The sequence below is a fragment of the Tiliqua scincoides genome, chromosome 1 (genome assembly GCF_035046505.1).
Source record: "Tiliqua scincoides isolate rTilSci1 chromosome 1, rTilSci1.hap2, whole genome shotgun sequence".
NCBI lineage: Eukaryota > Metazoa > Chordata > Lepidosauria > Squamata > Scincidae > Tiliqua > Tiliqua scincoides.
The window spans coordinates 308,601,590-308,617,491 of NC_089821.1; the positions used below are offsets into that span (position 1 = coordinate 308,601,590).

Below are 15,902 nucleotides of genomic sequence, written 5' to 3' on the forward strand. Positions count from 1 at the left end.
TAATTTTTTCCCTCCTCTGTTTTTTTGAAAGCTCAGAACTGCTTATATGGGCTCCCAGTTGTCTCTCATTCTGATATTAGCCAGGTCCATGCTTCATTTGCTTAACTAGTGTTGGAGAGTTTGGTGCTCCTAAGCTATTCACAGTCCACAGGAGAAGTATACCAATTCCCCAAGATACCTACTTAGTCTGTTCTGGAGGTATGTCTGGAAGTTGGAACGTACATAGGTCAAAACACCTGGCTCTTGACATTGTCTTCATGGCAGCAGTGTCTACTGATTTTCACCATCACCTGGGGCAAATCTTAGAAGGAGAGGAGCACTGGCATTACAGCAGCTGACAGTCCTTAGGCTGCAATGTCAGATTGTGTAACCATCTGTTTAGACAGTGAGCTGGTATTCACCCTGTTCAGAGACATAATCGAGTCTTGTATGTTACTTACAGCCCAATCCTGTGATCGGGCTGTGCTGCCAGATCTAGGACTGCTGGAAGTATATGGCAAAATATGATGTATATATTGCGCAACACTGTATAGTTGCTAGAAATAGTTGTGAGGCAGCCTGCCTGAAGCCCCTGGTGCCAGTAAGTCAGCGGAAGGGCTGGGATGGGGAAGAGAGAGGAATTACTGGAGAGTTGACTGTGTGGGGAGGGAAGGGCAGGAGTGGGGAGGAGGCGCAAGGGGGTGAATCTGGCAGCAATGGCACATGCCGGATCTTATCCCCTCTGTTTTTAAACCCCCCTCTCTCCTCTCATGTACCCCATCAAAATTGGTGGCATATGTTTGAGGAGACCCACAGGCAGCCCTGGGTTTGCCCAGAGGTAAGTAAAATAATTTTTACTTGCTTCCAGTCTGCACTCAGGTTGCCCCCCCCCCCGCCACCACCTTTGGATGCAACATGCTCCTTTTTCGTTGTCAGTGGGAGATAGGATTGGGGCCTTAGACTTCTTATCATTAGGTATGGATGTTTAATCTTTTTCAAATGTATGTAGAGGTATGCAGTTAGATAGCACGTCAGGAGAGGACGGCTTATCCTGTTTAGTTTGTCTTCTGTAGTGCACATTGCTTGGAAATAATGATTAGAACACAAATCCTATAGGAATAGTTTGGAAACTAAAATTGTTTAGCAATATAGATACAAACCTGCAGAGAACTAAAACCTCAAGCCTGTTGACTGTCTTGCTTTTCTCTAGGAAGGTTATAATACACGTTTCCTTCTTCTTACATATCTAATCCATTCCTGGAGGGGGGGGAAACAACCACCATATACTGAAAATCTGGGCAGGAGGTCTGGTCTAGAGGGTAGAGCCTCCGTTAGCCCGAAGATAACATCAGAAGGTCACCAGTTCGAGGACACCGGCAGCTCCCTGAACGGCTGAGAATGGCGAGATCTTGAAGCAGCTGACAAGCTGAGCTGAGTGATTCCACCTGCTCTTGGTGTGAGCAAGAAGCATCTTGGCTGCCCTCCATGTGAGAGATGGAGCTGCTTGTCAGTCTGCCTGGGAGAACTGGAGGCCAGAAGTGAGACCAAACCAGGAAGATCCATTCTGAAATGTTGTTGGTTCTTGAAAAAGAGAACCTCTATGATTGTAAAAATCCCCTTGAGGGAGTTAGAAATACCTGCCTATGTAAACCGCCTTGAATAAAGTCAGAGGAGTAATCCGATGACCAGAAAGGCAGTATATAAATACTGAGATTATTATTATTAGTAGTAGTAGTAGTAGTAGTAGTAGTAGTACAATTATTACATTAATTGGAAAAATTCTAAACTGTTCCAAAAGCCATTTCAAGTTCACCCCAAAATCGTGCTAAATGCACAAGGAAAAATTTACATGATACAAAGTTGCATGACATAGTAAAATGGAATAATAAATAACATTATTAAACATTAATGAATAGCAAGCATCAAAGTGTTAAAGTTGATTATGAAAACATTTCAGAAGTTCTAGCATCACACAGTAAGGTTTAGCACCTCAAGCTTTGCAAACTGAGCAAGTCTCCCACATTTCCTGCCTTGTGTGTAGAGGCCAAAATCCTCTGGGACAGGTCCATGATTGTCATGGCAGCTATGAAATACTGAGCATGAACATTAGTCATGGATATTAAAGTCTTCCAGCACTAAGGAACAAGGGACTCCAGTGCCATACCTGAAACCAACTTGGTCAACTCAGGCAGGGAGACTGTTGGGCAGCGAGGCAGATGGTATGCCAACAGATTGCCAGTCCTTTCTCTCTCCCCCTCCCCAGCATGATAGGCAAAAACTTGAACCTAGTGGACTGCTGAGCAGGGTATGTGGCAGGGGAGAAGGTGCAAAAGAGAGCAACTAAGATGATTGCTGGACTGGGGCACCTTCCTTATGAGGAAAGGCTACGGCGTTTGGGCCTCTTCAGCTTAGAAAAGAGACGCCTGAGGGGGGACATGATTGAGACATACAAAATTATGCAGGGGAAGGATAAAGTGGATAGAGAGATGCTCTTTACACTCTCACATAACACCAGAACCAGGGGACATCCACTAAAATTGAGTGTTGGGAGGGTTAGGACAGACAAAAGAAAATATTTCTTTACTCAGCCTGTGGTTGGTCTGTGGAACTCCTTGCCACAGGACGTGGTGATGGCATCTGACCTGGATGCCTTTAAAAGGGGATTGGACAAGTTTCTGTAGGAAAGATCCATTACGGGTTACAAGCCATGATGTGTATGTGCAACCTCCTGATCTTAGAAATGGACTAAGATACGAGGGAGGGCACCAGAATGCAGGTCTCTTGTTGTCAGGTGTGCTCCCTGGGGCATTTGGTGGGGCCGCTGTGAGATACAGAAAGCTGTACTAGATGGGCCTATGGCCTGATCCAGTGGGGCTGTTCTTATGTTCTTATGAGATGGACTTCTAAGAGACCATCACAACTCTCCCTCCTGCCACTGTAATCATGACTGCTGTAGCCCTTGGAATTCTAGTTGTCAAAGCAGAGAGAGATTTGCTCCTCTGGCCTCATCCAGTCAGGTTTCTATAATGCTCATCAGGTCAGCACCCTCATGTAAGACTAAATTCCCAATAATGCAGATTTTTATTATTTACTGACCTGGCATTTGGGAGCAGCGGCTTCAGACTCAAGGAGTCGCTGCTAAGGCTACCAGTCATCAGAGGGTTGGAGGGAAGGATCAGAGAGAGGGTCAGTTTGTATTTGGTGGCACTTCCTTTCTCTGAAATCACCTGTCTGACCCCCACCACCATATTGTCCCATAGCTTGTCACTTAAAATTTATTAAAATTCTCCTTTCATGGGCCATCACTATCCTCAGCATGATTAAAGATGAAGAAATATTGTATTGAAATGCTGGACTGTATTTCTGTATTGTACTGAAAGGCTAGGGTCTCTCTCCTGTAAACCTCTGTGCCTTGGTTTTGTTTTGTTTTTTGTTTGTTTTTTGCAATGGAAATGGTGTATTCAGGTTGGTTGAATTCAGGTTTGGAGAGGAATTTGAGAAGCCTGGGGTGGGAAGAGTGGGACCTAACACATTCCTTAGTGATCTGTGAATCCCTGTGCTGCCTGTAGCAAATCAGCTGTCTGCACTTGGAGGAGGACAGGTCAGGCAGTTGATGATTACTAGCAGCAGTTTTTTGTAGTATGTGTGAATAAATTCAGTTGCTTTTATGCTTTCAAACTGGCAGTTGCAAGTAAAAGAAAAAAAACATGAGCTAGAGAACCTTTGTGGACAGTTCTTTGTTTACTCAGAAGCAAGTGCCACTGAGTTCAGTAGAGTTAAGTGTGCTTGTAGTAGGATGTGCGGCCCTAAACTTAAATAAACGGTACAGGTTACAGAACTTGCATCCGTGGGCTTAGTATATGTCCCTTGCACACTGTGTGGCAAATGGGCGAGTCTGCATAATTTGGAAAGACCTGCTGGGATTTAATGAGGAAGGACTAGGGCACGCAACAGGTGGAGCACATTTTTTGAGAACTGGGGTTTCAAGATAATGAAACTTGGTCCTCTCCTTGCCTCTGTTAGCTTGATGCATTAATATTGTTTGTCACTGTAGACTTCCTAACATTCAAGCCTCCACACCTTTTCTGGAAGCACTTCATTAGACAGGTCTGGGGCTAAGAGTTAAATTAGACAAAATCAGAGAAATGTTAGTGAATGTTGTTAAATGGTGCTTCTCTTGACAATTGGTGATTTTTATTTTTATTAACCTTCCAGGCATTGAACTGGGCCATATAGATAGATAATCTCACCGTTTGTGAAGGTTAGGTACTTTGTAAACTTGACTTATGGTTGCATGAACCTAGCTATGCAAGTTTACTACATATTGTATATTTACTTAATGCTTTTTAATGGTTAATGCTTTCTTGAAAAGGCTTCACAAGGGATTTCTCTAATGCATAGTTCCATATTTTTAGGTTGGCAGGTCAACTGAGAGCCCCATAGATTTTGTCGTAACAGATACCATTTCTGGCAGCCAGAACAGCGATGAAACTCAGATCACCCAAAGCACTATCTCCAGGTTTGCATGCCGCATTGTCTGTGATAGGAACACACCATATACGGCCAGAATCTTTGCAGCAGGATTTGACTCTTCAAAAAATATCTTTCTTGGGGTAAGTACACATAGTTTCCATGCAAGCTAGGAAACACTCTCAGTATATGATAGAGGTCTTGCTCTATCATTACATAAGTATGGAATGACTTATCCTAAGAGGAAGGCTGCTTATTTTCATCCTTATTTTTTTTTATGTGAGCCAGAAGTAAATCTGAGGTAGAAATAAGAGGTAGATGAAGTGTTCCGTACTCCTTGCTTCATTAGAGACTCTTGTTCAGATTAATATGGTTGGTGTCCAAGGACTGCTTGATTCCTCTGAGGAATGCCATTAAGTACTCTTGTCTTTTCCTTCTACAATGCACAAGGATCAGGGTGACCAGATGCCCTCTTTTTCCAGAACATGTCCTCTTTTTTTAGCCTGATATCCTGGAAAAGAACTAAAATGTCCTCCTGTTCACTGCGTGTGGGCCCCTGCATGCAGCACATAGCCTTCTTGTAATTAATAAATTGTATGTAATAATTTTATGTAGTTTTAAATTTAATAAGTAATAATGTAGTGTTTAACCACATGAAATCAGTATACGAGTGTTTTAGCTTTTATTTTGTTACGTCCTACATTTTGGAGTGTCTTGTCCTCTTTTGCCATTATGACCTCTGGTTACCCTAACCAGGGTGCCCTCTTGGGTAGGAGAAGTGGGACTATATTAACTCTCTGTTGGTTGAAATCACAAAATGCTCCTTCTACATGCTTAAGAGTGAACTTGTTTGAATACTCGTATTTGCCTCTGGTTCTTTATCAGAATATGTTAACTTTGGTGCATCTGATCATCATGTGTTTTTTTTGTCAATCGAGTAAACCAGTCCTAATAATTTTTGTCTAGATTAGCCTTCTGAGTCCTGGGCTTTTAATTTTGGATATTTGGGGTTTGCTGCAGTAGCGAAGCTAATTATTGTGTAGCCTGGTGCCAAGGTCAAAATGTTGCCCCGGAAGTGATGTCACAACTGGGCTTTTTAAAAAGTGAAAATTGGGAGGAACCCACCTCCTCCCCCCAGCAGCTCACCACCCACTTGCTCTGCTGCCTCCCCCCAGTCAGTGGCATAGCTAAGGCTAACTATCTGCTACCTGGGGTCAAAGAACATTTGTAGCCCCCCCCAACTAAATGAAATTTAATAAATGAAATAAATAAAAAGTGTGCCCCTCAGTGAAGATGGATGGTTATTCTTCCTCTGCTAAATATAAGAGGGGCACCACTTGAAAAAGTACCTTTTTACCTAGTTAGCAGGGATAACTGTCTTATGATACATGGAAATGAGAGCTGACTCATATTCACTCCTTATTGGTTTTATGCTGTATCATGATAACATGTCAATAACACAATGTCATTGGATCTCAGAATAATCAGTCTCATAGGTCTGTTTTGAGTTAAGAAAATCCACTTTTTGTTGTGTTTTCATTTTATTTATTTATTTATTTATTTATTTATTGGCTTTGTATTCTGCCTTTCTCCCCGAAGGGCACCCAAGGCTGCTAACAATCAAGTTAAAAAATACAGATAAACATTAAAATACAAAACTCTTAAAAACAATTTAAAAAAGATAAGATACATAGCAGCAGACTGAAAGCATGCAGTAAAAGACATAAGTTATAAATGTATAAAAACAGCCTTACGGTGCCTCGAAGGCTTTCCTGAATAAAAAAGTCTTCAGGCCCCGCTGGAACGTTAATAATGAGGAAGCTGCTCTCAATTCAAAGGGGAGGGAATTCCATAGTGTAGGTGCCACCACCGAAAAGGCCCTGTTTCTGGCCGCCATTCCCTTCACCACTCTCAATGACGGCACAACCAACAGGGCCCCTTCTGATGACCTTAGAGAATGGACCGGATTATACGGAAGAAGGCGGTCTCTCAAATACGCTGGTCCTAAGCCTTTTAGGGCTTTAAAGGTCATAACCAGCACCTTGAATTCAGCCCGGAAACGAATGGGCAGCTAGTGCAGCCGCCAGAGTAGCGGCGTGACAGAGTCAAACCGCCGACCCCCAGCAACTACCCGAACCACCGCATTCTGCACTAGTTGTAGCTTCCGGACCGTCTTCAGGGGCAGCTCCACGTAGAGTGTGTTACAATAATCTAATCTTGATGTCACTATGGCATGGACCACCGTGGCCAGATCCGCCCGAGACAGGTACGGCCGCAGCTGGCGCACCAGCCGAAGCTGGGCAAAGGCACCCCTGGCCACAGCTGACACCTGGACATCCAGGAGGAGCTGCGAGTCCAGGAGAACCCCCAAGCTGTGAACCTGCTCTTTCAGGGGGAGTGCAACCCCATTCAGAGCAGGGCGATAGTCCAGCACCGGCATCGTGGATTTCTGCACCAGGAGGACCTCTGTCTTGTCCGGATTTAATCTCAGTTTGTTCGCCCTCATCCAGATCCCAACTGCCTCCAGGCAACGCTCCAGGACAGAGACAGCCACCCTGGAGTCAGGTGGAAAGGAGAGATAGAGCTGAGTGTCATCAGCATACTGATGGCACCCAACTCCAAATCCCCAGATGACCTCTCCCAGCGGTTTCATGTAGATGTTAAACAACATGGGGGACAATATAGAACCCTGTGGCACCCCACACCTCAAGGGCCAGGGTGCCAAACAGGAGTCCCCCAATAATACCATCTGGGACCTGTTGACCAAGAAGGACCGGAACCACTGCAAAACAGTGCCCCCGATCCCCACCTCGGCCAACCGTCCCAGAAGGACACCATGGTCAATGGTGTCGAAAGCCACTGAGAGGTCCAAAAGGACTAGCAAGGATGCACTCCCTCCGTCCAGCCCTCAGCGTAGGTCATCCACCAAGGCGACCAAGGCCGTCTCCATCCCGAAGCCAGGCCTGAAGCCAGATTGAAAGGGATCCAGATAATCCGCTTCATCCAGGATCCTCTGGAGCTGAGACACCACCACCCACTCGATCACTTTGCCCAGAAACGGGAGGTTCGAGACTGGCCGGGTGGTGTAGTGGTTTGGGAGGTGGACTTAGACCTGGATGATCCAGGTTGAAATCCTCCCTCAGCCACAAAGCTTCCTGGGTGACCTTGGGCCAGTCACTTTCTCTCAGCCTCACCTACCTCACAGGGTTGTTGTGAGGACAAGAAAGAGGGGAGGAGCAGCTGTGTAAACCGCCCTGAGCTCTTTGGAGGAAGGGCAGTATAAAAATGTGAAAAAAAAAAATTATCCAATATAGAGGGGTCCAGAGAGGGCTTTTTCAGGAGGGGGCAAACCACTGCTTGCTTTAATGCCAGAGGCACCACCCCATCCTTCAAAGATGAGTTTGCTACCCTCCCTGTCCACTCGACCAGTCCCTCCCGGGCAGATCTAACCAGCCATGCTGGGCACGGATCCAGCAGGCAGGCAGATGGCCTCACACTCCAAAGGATCCTGTCCACATCCTCAGGTTCTACAAGCTGAAAAGAATCCCACAAAATTAGGATTGACAGATGCCACGGGGACATCACTAGACATTGTTAACATGGAGTCCAAGGCGTGGCGAATCCAAGCGATTTTATCTACAAAGTGCCTGGCAAAGGTGTTACAGCGGACCTCCATGTGGTCCTCCTGATCCACTGATGGGGTCTGATGGAGGAGACCCCGCATCACACGGAACAATTCCGCTGGCCGGCTATGTGCGGACATGATAGTGGCAGAGAAGAAGGAGCGCTTCGCTGCCACTATCGCCACAGAGTAGGCTCTGTAGTGGGCCTTAGCCTGTGTCCAGTCGGATCTGTCACGAGTCTTCCTCCACCGTTGCTTAAGACACCTACCCTGCCGCTTCATCATTCGAAGCTCCTCGGTAAACCAAGGAGCCACTTTGACTCTGCTGTCTGGGAGGCGCCATCTCATCCAGAGCCCTGGCCATCTCTGTGTTCCAGAGATCAACCAGAGCCTCAGATGAGTCACTGGCCTTAGCAGCAGGAAAATCCCCCAGAACCCTCAGGAAACCATTCAGATCCATCAGTCTGCAGGGGCGAACCAAACAATAAGGTCCTCCGCCTCTGCGGAGACAGGAGGCCGCAACAAGTCTAAACCTTACCAGGAAGTGATCTGTCCATGACAACGGAGTGATGTTGATCTCCACATCCAAATCACCATCCCTTTGCCCAGACAAAAACACCAGGTCTAGCATGTGTCCAGCCTCATGGGTTGGGGTAGAGATCTTTTGTGACAGGCTCATGGTGGCCATGAAATCCTGAGCTGCACCTACCTCTGGGGCCTCGGCTTGCACATTGAAGTCCCCCAACACCAATAGGTGGGGGGCCTCCAATGCAACGTCCGAGATCAGCCCAGTCAGCTCAGGCAGGGAGACTGTTGGGCAGCAAGGCGGACGGTACACCAACAGAATCCCAATCCTGTCCTTCCAATGAGACATATAGACATATAGACCCAATCTGCCCTTCCAACGAGACACATAGACACTCAAACCCAGTGAATTGCTGGACAGGGCTCTTGGCAAGGAAGATGGACTCCCGATAGACTATCGTGACCCCCCCCCTCCTGTCCCTGCAGTTGTGGCTGCTGCACTACCCGGAAACCTGGAGGACAAAGCTGGGAAAGGTTCACTCCTCCCGCTTCATCCAACCAGGTCTCCGTAATACAAGCCAGTTCAGCACCCTCACCCAGGATTAAATCCTGGATGAGACAGGTCTTATTGTAGACTGATCTGGCATTTAAGAGCAGCAGTTTCAGACCCAGGGCACTACTGCCAAGGCCCCCAGTCGTCAGAGAGCTGGAGGGAAGTTTGGAAAGAGGGACGATCTGTCTACGATGGACCCTCCTTACCCTGGAACGGCCAAGCCCTCGCCCCACGACCATATCTTCCATGGCCCGTCACTCTGTTGATGGTGGCACTATTCCCCTCCCCATAGCTCCCCTCAAAAGATAAGCACATAACTTACCGGTGAGGCCCGCCCTAAAAGCCACTATAACCATGCACCTGTTCAGATTAAAAATTTGCTACTAAAAAAGTCCACACCCACAGTTAAAAGCCAGGGATTTGGAGGGGGGAGTGAGGAAAGGCCCTAGTCTGCAAGGTCCAAAACCCACTCCCCAACCCAAAACCGCCTCCCTTGTCCAATCCAGTCCCGATAGCAGTACTCCAAATCATTCCCCACCCCTCTCTCAGAGGTGCAAACTCACCCACCCTCCAGCTCCCCTCTCTCACAGGGGCAGCCTTACTCCTCTCTTACTCCTGCATCAGGACTTGAATATAAGACAAGGGAGGAGGGGGCACCAACCCATAACATCTCCCGAAGGGTGCGGACCAGGCCAAGAACAGGGCAAATTTGGACACAGGTAATGGACTGCCAGCTGCGCCCACCGTGGTTCTTCAATCCGGTTGCTTGGTCTCGATCCACTAGGCAAAGAGCCCTTTGGCTCGCGCCTCTGACAAGCCAGAGGCCCTTTGTAGGCTCACCTGAAGAGAGAGAGCAGTGAGGCCTTCAGAGCTGCTGCTGCTTTCCAGCACAGGTGTTTTCAAGGTGCCGGCCCCACCCCCACACCCCTCAGCTGGCAGCTGACTCAGCAAAACTGAGTCAGCTGGGTCTTAGAGGCCCTTTGTAGGCTCACCTGAAGGGAGAGAGCAATGAGGCCATTGCTCTGGTTAAATGGCCATAACCTTTGATAGAATGCAGATATTCCAGTGCAGTTTACTTCATTGCATTCAGCATTAAATTACCTTTCCAATGATATATAACATGATGGTATTATTCTTACATACCAAGATTTTCACAATTTTGGTCACTAGTGTCAAGTTCAGCTTGTTGCCCCCCTAAAGCTTGATGCCCAGTGCAACTACTACCCCCTTAGCTACGCCACTGGTTTTATGCTGATTAGATCTCTGAGCTTGCCCTTTTTGTTGATTGCTGCTGGCTTTCTGTTTTTTCCTTGTTATCTGGCTTTTAATTGGATTTTTACAGTTGTTCTACTATTTAGGAGATTTTAATATTTATATTGTTTTTAATGTGATTTTATGTTTGTAAGCTGCTTTGCATATCCTTTGGGAAGATAAAGCACGGTATAAATTTCTAAATGAATAACTGATACCAGCATGTTTTCTAATTCCATAATTTGATACAAATTCTTGGGTCTGCCAGGCAGTCTGCTAAATCACTGTCTAAATCACTGGTATTTTAATATACCTAAGAGAAATCCATGTTTCTGTTTAAGTGAATTTTCAGGGGTTCATCAGCTCCAAGGGTTCACAAATAAACTGGTGATTATATTTCTGCCAGTTAGCAAGGTAAACCTTTAATATGCGCTGTCACAGGTGTAACACGTCTTTTTTTTTTTTAAAGCTGCCAGCAGCATAAGGCGGCAGTGTGTTCCTCTTTCAAAAAGGAGTCAGGATGTTCTACTTATAGCAGACTTTGGGCGCAATCCTAACCCCTTATGTCAGTGCTTTCCAGCACTGGCATAGCGGTACCAATCCTGCAGTTGGGTGTCACTCACATAGGCCTCCTCAAAGTAAGGGAATGTTTCTTTCCTTACCAGTGCTGGAAAGCACTGACATAAGGGGTTAGGATTGCACCCTTAAGAACATAAGATTTCCTGACAGACCCAAGAATAGCAACACTCCACAAGCAGCTCTTTAGTTCAGAAGTTTTTGAGGGACTGGTGTGGTAACCATCCAGACAAGTTGTCTGCACTGATTTGCAGGTGTGCCACAGCATTATTTGGTGCATCTAAAATAGAACATTAGAACTAACCTTTTGAATGATTTCTGACTTTCTCACTTTGACTTTACTGGAGTGTTTAGAAGGCTTTTGCTTTCCCACAATTGGTCATAGAGAGAAAAAAACAATTAACATAAAATGCATGCATCTGTGTGACTGTGAATATTACATATCAACTGTTGTGGTCTGAGCTTGCTAGAACATCTTCTACTTCCTATCTGATAGGGAGACAGGCTAGCTAGCAGAAGTAGTTATATACATATCTTTTCATCTGATATGCTATGTTTAAATCTTTTTAGTTTTAGCTATATCCCCTTGTCTTTGGAAAGCTCACTGGTGACACTGAAATTTTGAATGACATTACTAAGTGTGTTTTGTTCATGTTTCTTGCTGTGCTCTCACATCTAGGAAAAAGCAGCAAAGTGGAAGAATCCCGATGGACATATGGATGGATTAACAACCAATGGCGTTCTAGTCATGCATCCCAAAGGCGGGTTCACTGAAGAATCTAAACCTGGCATCTGGCGTGAAATTTCAGTCTGTGGTGATGTGTATACGCTGCGTGAAACAAGATCTGCTCAGCAAAGAGGCAAGCTAGTAAGTTGGGAAATTCATGGTAATTAGCCGTCCTTTTATACTAATGGGAAGTGCTGTAGTAGTGCTTGAGGCTTATGGCTTCTCTTTGCTATATGTGACAGGCTAGCTGGATGGTACCTGGATAACCCACCCCTTCATGCCTGCTTAAAATGGGAGGAAAATCCATCTTGCACCAACCAAAGAGTTGAATGTCCTTCCTGTACTCTAGGCAGGAAAATGCTGTTTTGCATTCTTTCCAGCCTTTGGCTTCTGCGATTGATGGTACTAATGGTGTCTACAGCATGACCTTTCTGCTTCATTTAAATCCTAATTTGTTGCTGAGGAATTTTGTGCCACAGAGTCTGAAGTTTCAAAAAAAGCTTTGTTTGAACTTGAAAGTGGCACATGATGCTTCTTAAAGAAATGCCACTCTTAGCCCCTTAAATTCATTTCTACATCTTGGTTTTTTAGGTTTATTGTGGTTTTTATTGTGTGTTTCTGATACATAAACTCCCGAGTGTCTATGAGGGCAGAAAACTGAGGTTGTAACTATTTTTAAAATTTGCCAAAGAAAATGAAATGAATGAGCAGATTTTCAAATGGAACTATAAGACTAAAAACTGAAGTCTTGACTGGTTTCATTGGATCAAAATCATGTATACAAGCCATACGTAGCTGTTCAGAATTAGTTTGTATAGAATTATCTAAGATTCATTTGAGAGGAGGCTAAGGAGGAACCTTTGGTGTCCAGTGCTGCTGCCAGAACTAGCCCTCTTCCTCTAACTATCACTCTTCCTCTGATGGCTAGTGGAGGGAATGCAGAGAGCCCAGCATTCTGTCTGTCACCATTATAGGAAGCAGCAGCGGTGGCACTGAATGCTGCAGCAGAGGTCAGGTGTTAATTTCAATGCCGCCTCTTCTTCCTCCAATGCCCAGTGAAGGGGGTGCCTCTGCAACCATTACAGGAAGCTCTGGGTGCAGAGGGAGAAAAGTTAGTGAAGGGGAAGCAGTTTACTTCTCTCTTGGCAGTAAGCACCACTGCAGTCACCTTCTTGTGGGTCACTTCAAGATGAATTACTTCCTATTCCTCTACTTGCCTTTTAGGTAGAAAATGAAACCAACGTCCTCCAGGATGGTTCTCTAATTGATTTGTGTGGAGCCACACTCCTGTGGAGAACAGCAGATGGCTTGTTTCACACCCCAACTCAGAAACACATTGAGGCTCTACGGCAAGAGATCAATGCTGCAAGGCCCCAGTGTCCTGTGGGGCTAAACACACTGGCGTTTCCCAGCATCAACCGCAAGGAGGTGGTAGAAGAGAAACAGCCATGGGCTTACCTCACCTGTGGCCATGTCCATGGCTATCACAACTGGGGGCATCGCAGTGACACAGAAGCCAACGAGCGTGAGTGTCCCATGTGCAGAACCGTTGGTCCCTATGTGCCTCTCTGGCTTGGTTGTGAGGCAGGCTTTTATGTTGACGCTGGCCCTCCAACTTACGCTTTTACTCCTTGTGGTCACGTGTGCTCAGAGAAGTCTGCCAAATACTGGTCCCAAATCCCACTGCCGCATGGTACTCACGCCTTTCATGCAGCTTGTCCTTTCTGTGCTATCCAGCTGTCTGGAGATCAGAACTGCATCAAACTTATTTTTCAGGGTCCAATTGACTGATGATGCCATTTTACAGAAGACCACAATAAAACTCACTTTGTTAACAATTTACTGTGAAGATTAAAAATTTGCCACTAACTTTAGATTTTACCTTTTTTATAGGATTGTTAATGAGGACTTTCTGGGGGTGGGGGAATGAAAGGGTAGCGACTGGGAGTACTTGAGTTGTGGAAGTACACTGATACCTGAAACCACACAGATATCAGTGACATTGCATGCTCAACAGCACCATGTTCATGGTGACATCTTCTTGGTCGAGTTGTAGTATATTTGTAATATTTTTTTCTTAGCACGCTTGATCTGAAGGAAAAAATACCAATGTCTTAATGATTTTTTAATCTTAAATTTTTTAACAGAAATGTTTTTCTTCTAAACTTTGACAAGCCTTTAAGACACATATTTTTTCAAACCTAAAAGGAGCATACAGAATGTAATTTGTCTTTTTAATTTGCAATATAAATAACTTGAATAGTTTGTTCTCATGGAGGATGTTTCGAATGTGTGGGTAAACCTGGGCGAATGTTCATACGAAGCATGTTAAAGAAGCTGCAAACACAAAGGGCCGGCTTCATGAACAATAGCACAAAAACATTATGGTATTCTGCAGTGTGGTGTAATGCAGCTGTCCAAAAATGACACAATTACTTGAAATTTGGGGATAATTGTCGTATCTGAGGGCCACTTACCCGTTGATGTCATTTTGACACAGAAGTTACCCGTTTTTATTGCTCCTGTGTTTAAAAATGCTTGTGAAGCATAATACAGGAAAGGTGAGGCTACATGTTGTTTGGTCCAGCAGATGTGTAGAACATGTCTGTTGCTGTGCAAAAATGACAGTTAGCTTCTTACTCTTCTGAAAGATAGCTCAACTGTCTGCCAGCTGTTGTACTACCATTCTGCTCTGTGTGTAATAACATCACACCTCACTGAATCGTCCTGTAATGCCCAGCTTTGGGCCAACTCATCACTAATTTGAACCCCTTCCTATGTTGAAGGAGTCTCTTCTTCTGTAGTTTCATCCAGTATTGTGGTGTATCAGAATTGCAGAGCCACATGGAAAAGCCAGTTGTGTAGGTCCTTTCCACTCTACTGGCCCTGCTTCCATCCTTTCAGGTGTTGCTGAAAAATCACAGGATGAAGTCACAGAAAAGGGACTTCTTTGCCAAAGTGGTAGCATAAGAACAAGCATTTTGTGTGACAGTACCTTTAATAGAAATCCAGCAGTGTTAAGGCATGGTATCAGATCAACCTTTTGCAATCTGCATCTGGTGTCATTTTGATTTTTAAAAATACATATCCAGTTATACCATTTTAATAGTTTTCGATCTAGGTATGCCTTTCACTAGGTAGAGTTTGTTCTTGCATGCCTCCAGTCAGTGGGCAAACTGAACTGTGGCAACTCCTTATGACACCTGCTGTTTAAATGGCTGTGCTGCCACAAATGGCGATTTTGGTGTCCTTTCTGCAGAACCAATTTATGCTGGCCTTTATATGATTCTCACAAGTGTCCCAGACTGTCTCTCAAGCATCAGAAGGATTCCTAGTGACTCACATGTTTTAAGTACTTTCTACTTGTTTTGAAATCAGTAATTAAAAAATAAGCTATTTTGTTAAACTTCCTTCTGCAACACTACCCTTAATGTGCAAACATTCCTCTATATCAGTGGTTTTCAAACTGGTGGGTTGTGACCCACCAGTTCGTTTAATGCTTCCCCCGTCCATTTTAAAGGGCAGGGGAAGGGGAGGGAGGCAGCGATGCGATCCCCAGGATCGCGTCATTAAGGGGGGCGAAGGGGGGTGTTTTGCACTTACTTCAAGAAGGCAAGGCTGCAGGAATGCAGGGAGCCCTGCACAGTGCTCCCCAAGGCTTGGAACGTTCGCTGAAAGCGGGTCGAAAGCACTTCCGTTTTGCAGGAGGTGCTTTGCGCCTGCTTTTAGCGAATGTTCCAAGCCTCGCGGAGTGCTGCGCAGGGCTCCTTGCACCTCCTGCAGCCTGCTGCAGCCCTGCCCACATAATGTGAGTGCAAAGCGCCCCCCTCGCCCCTCCCCCACAAGAACTTACTGAGGGAGTAAAGCTCCCTCAAGTTTGAGAACCTCTGCTCTATATGTTTAACACTGCTGGTTTGTTAACTTCTGATTTTGCCATCTGTCTTTTTTTTTTCTCTGAAATCTGAGTAGTGTCCTGTGTTTTTGCTTTTAATTTTGCTTTTCAAAGAAACACCAAATGTCATTGTTAAATACACAAGAGTATTGTAGGCCCTACATGACTTGAGGCTCCTCCTTGGAGCAAGAGAAGGAGCCAAATTACTGCTCACTCTGAAAATGTATTGATTGGAATTTCATGTGTACTGTACTAACCTTTAGCATTTTCAATTGTGTTAGGATCATTTTGAAACTTTTTCACTACT

General features: G+C 45.2%; 1 protein-coding gene across 1 annotated transcript in view; it reads left to right on the forward strand.

Annotated features, from left to right (window-relative positions):
• The window catches only part of PELI2 (pellino E3 ubiquitin protein ligase family member 2), an 87,767-nt gene extending 72,530 nt beyond the window's left edge, over nt 1-15,237 (forward strand). The window contains exons 4-6 of the mRNA XM_066629824.1: nt 4,395-4,592; nt 11,656-11,844; nt 12,928-15,237. Coding sequence (XP_066485921.1) covers nt 4,395-4,592; nt 11,656-11,844; nt 12,928-13,494 — 954 coding nt within the window. The 3' untranslated portion in view covers nt 13,495-15,237. The remainder of the gene's footprint in view (nt 1-4,394; nt 4,593-11,655; nt 11,845-12,927) is intronic.
• The last annotated feature ends 665 nt before the right edge of the window (nt 15,238-15,902 follow it).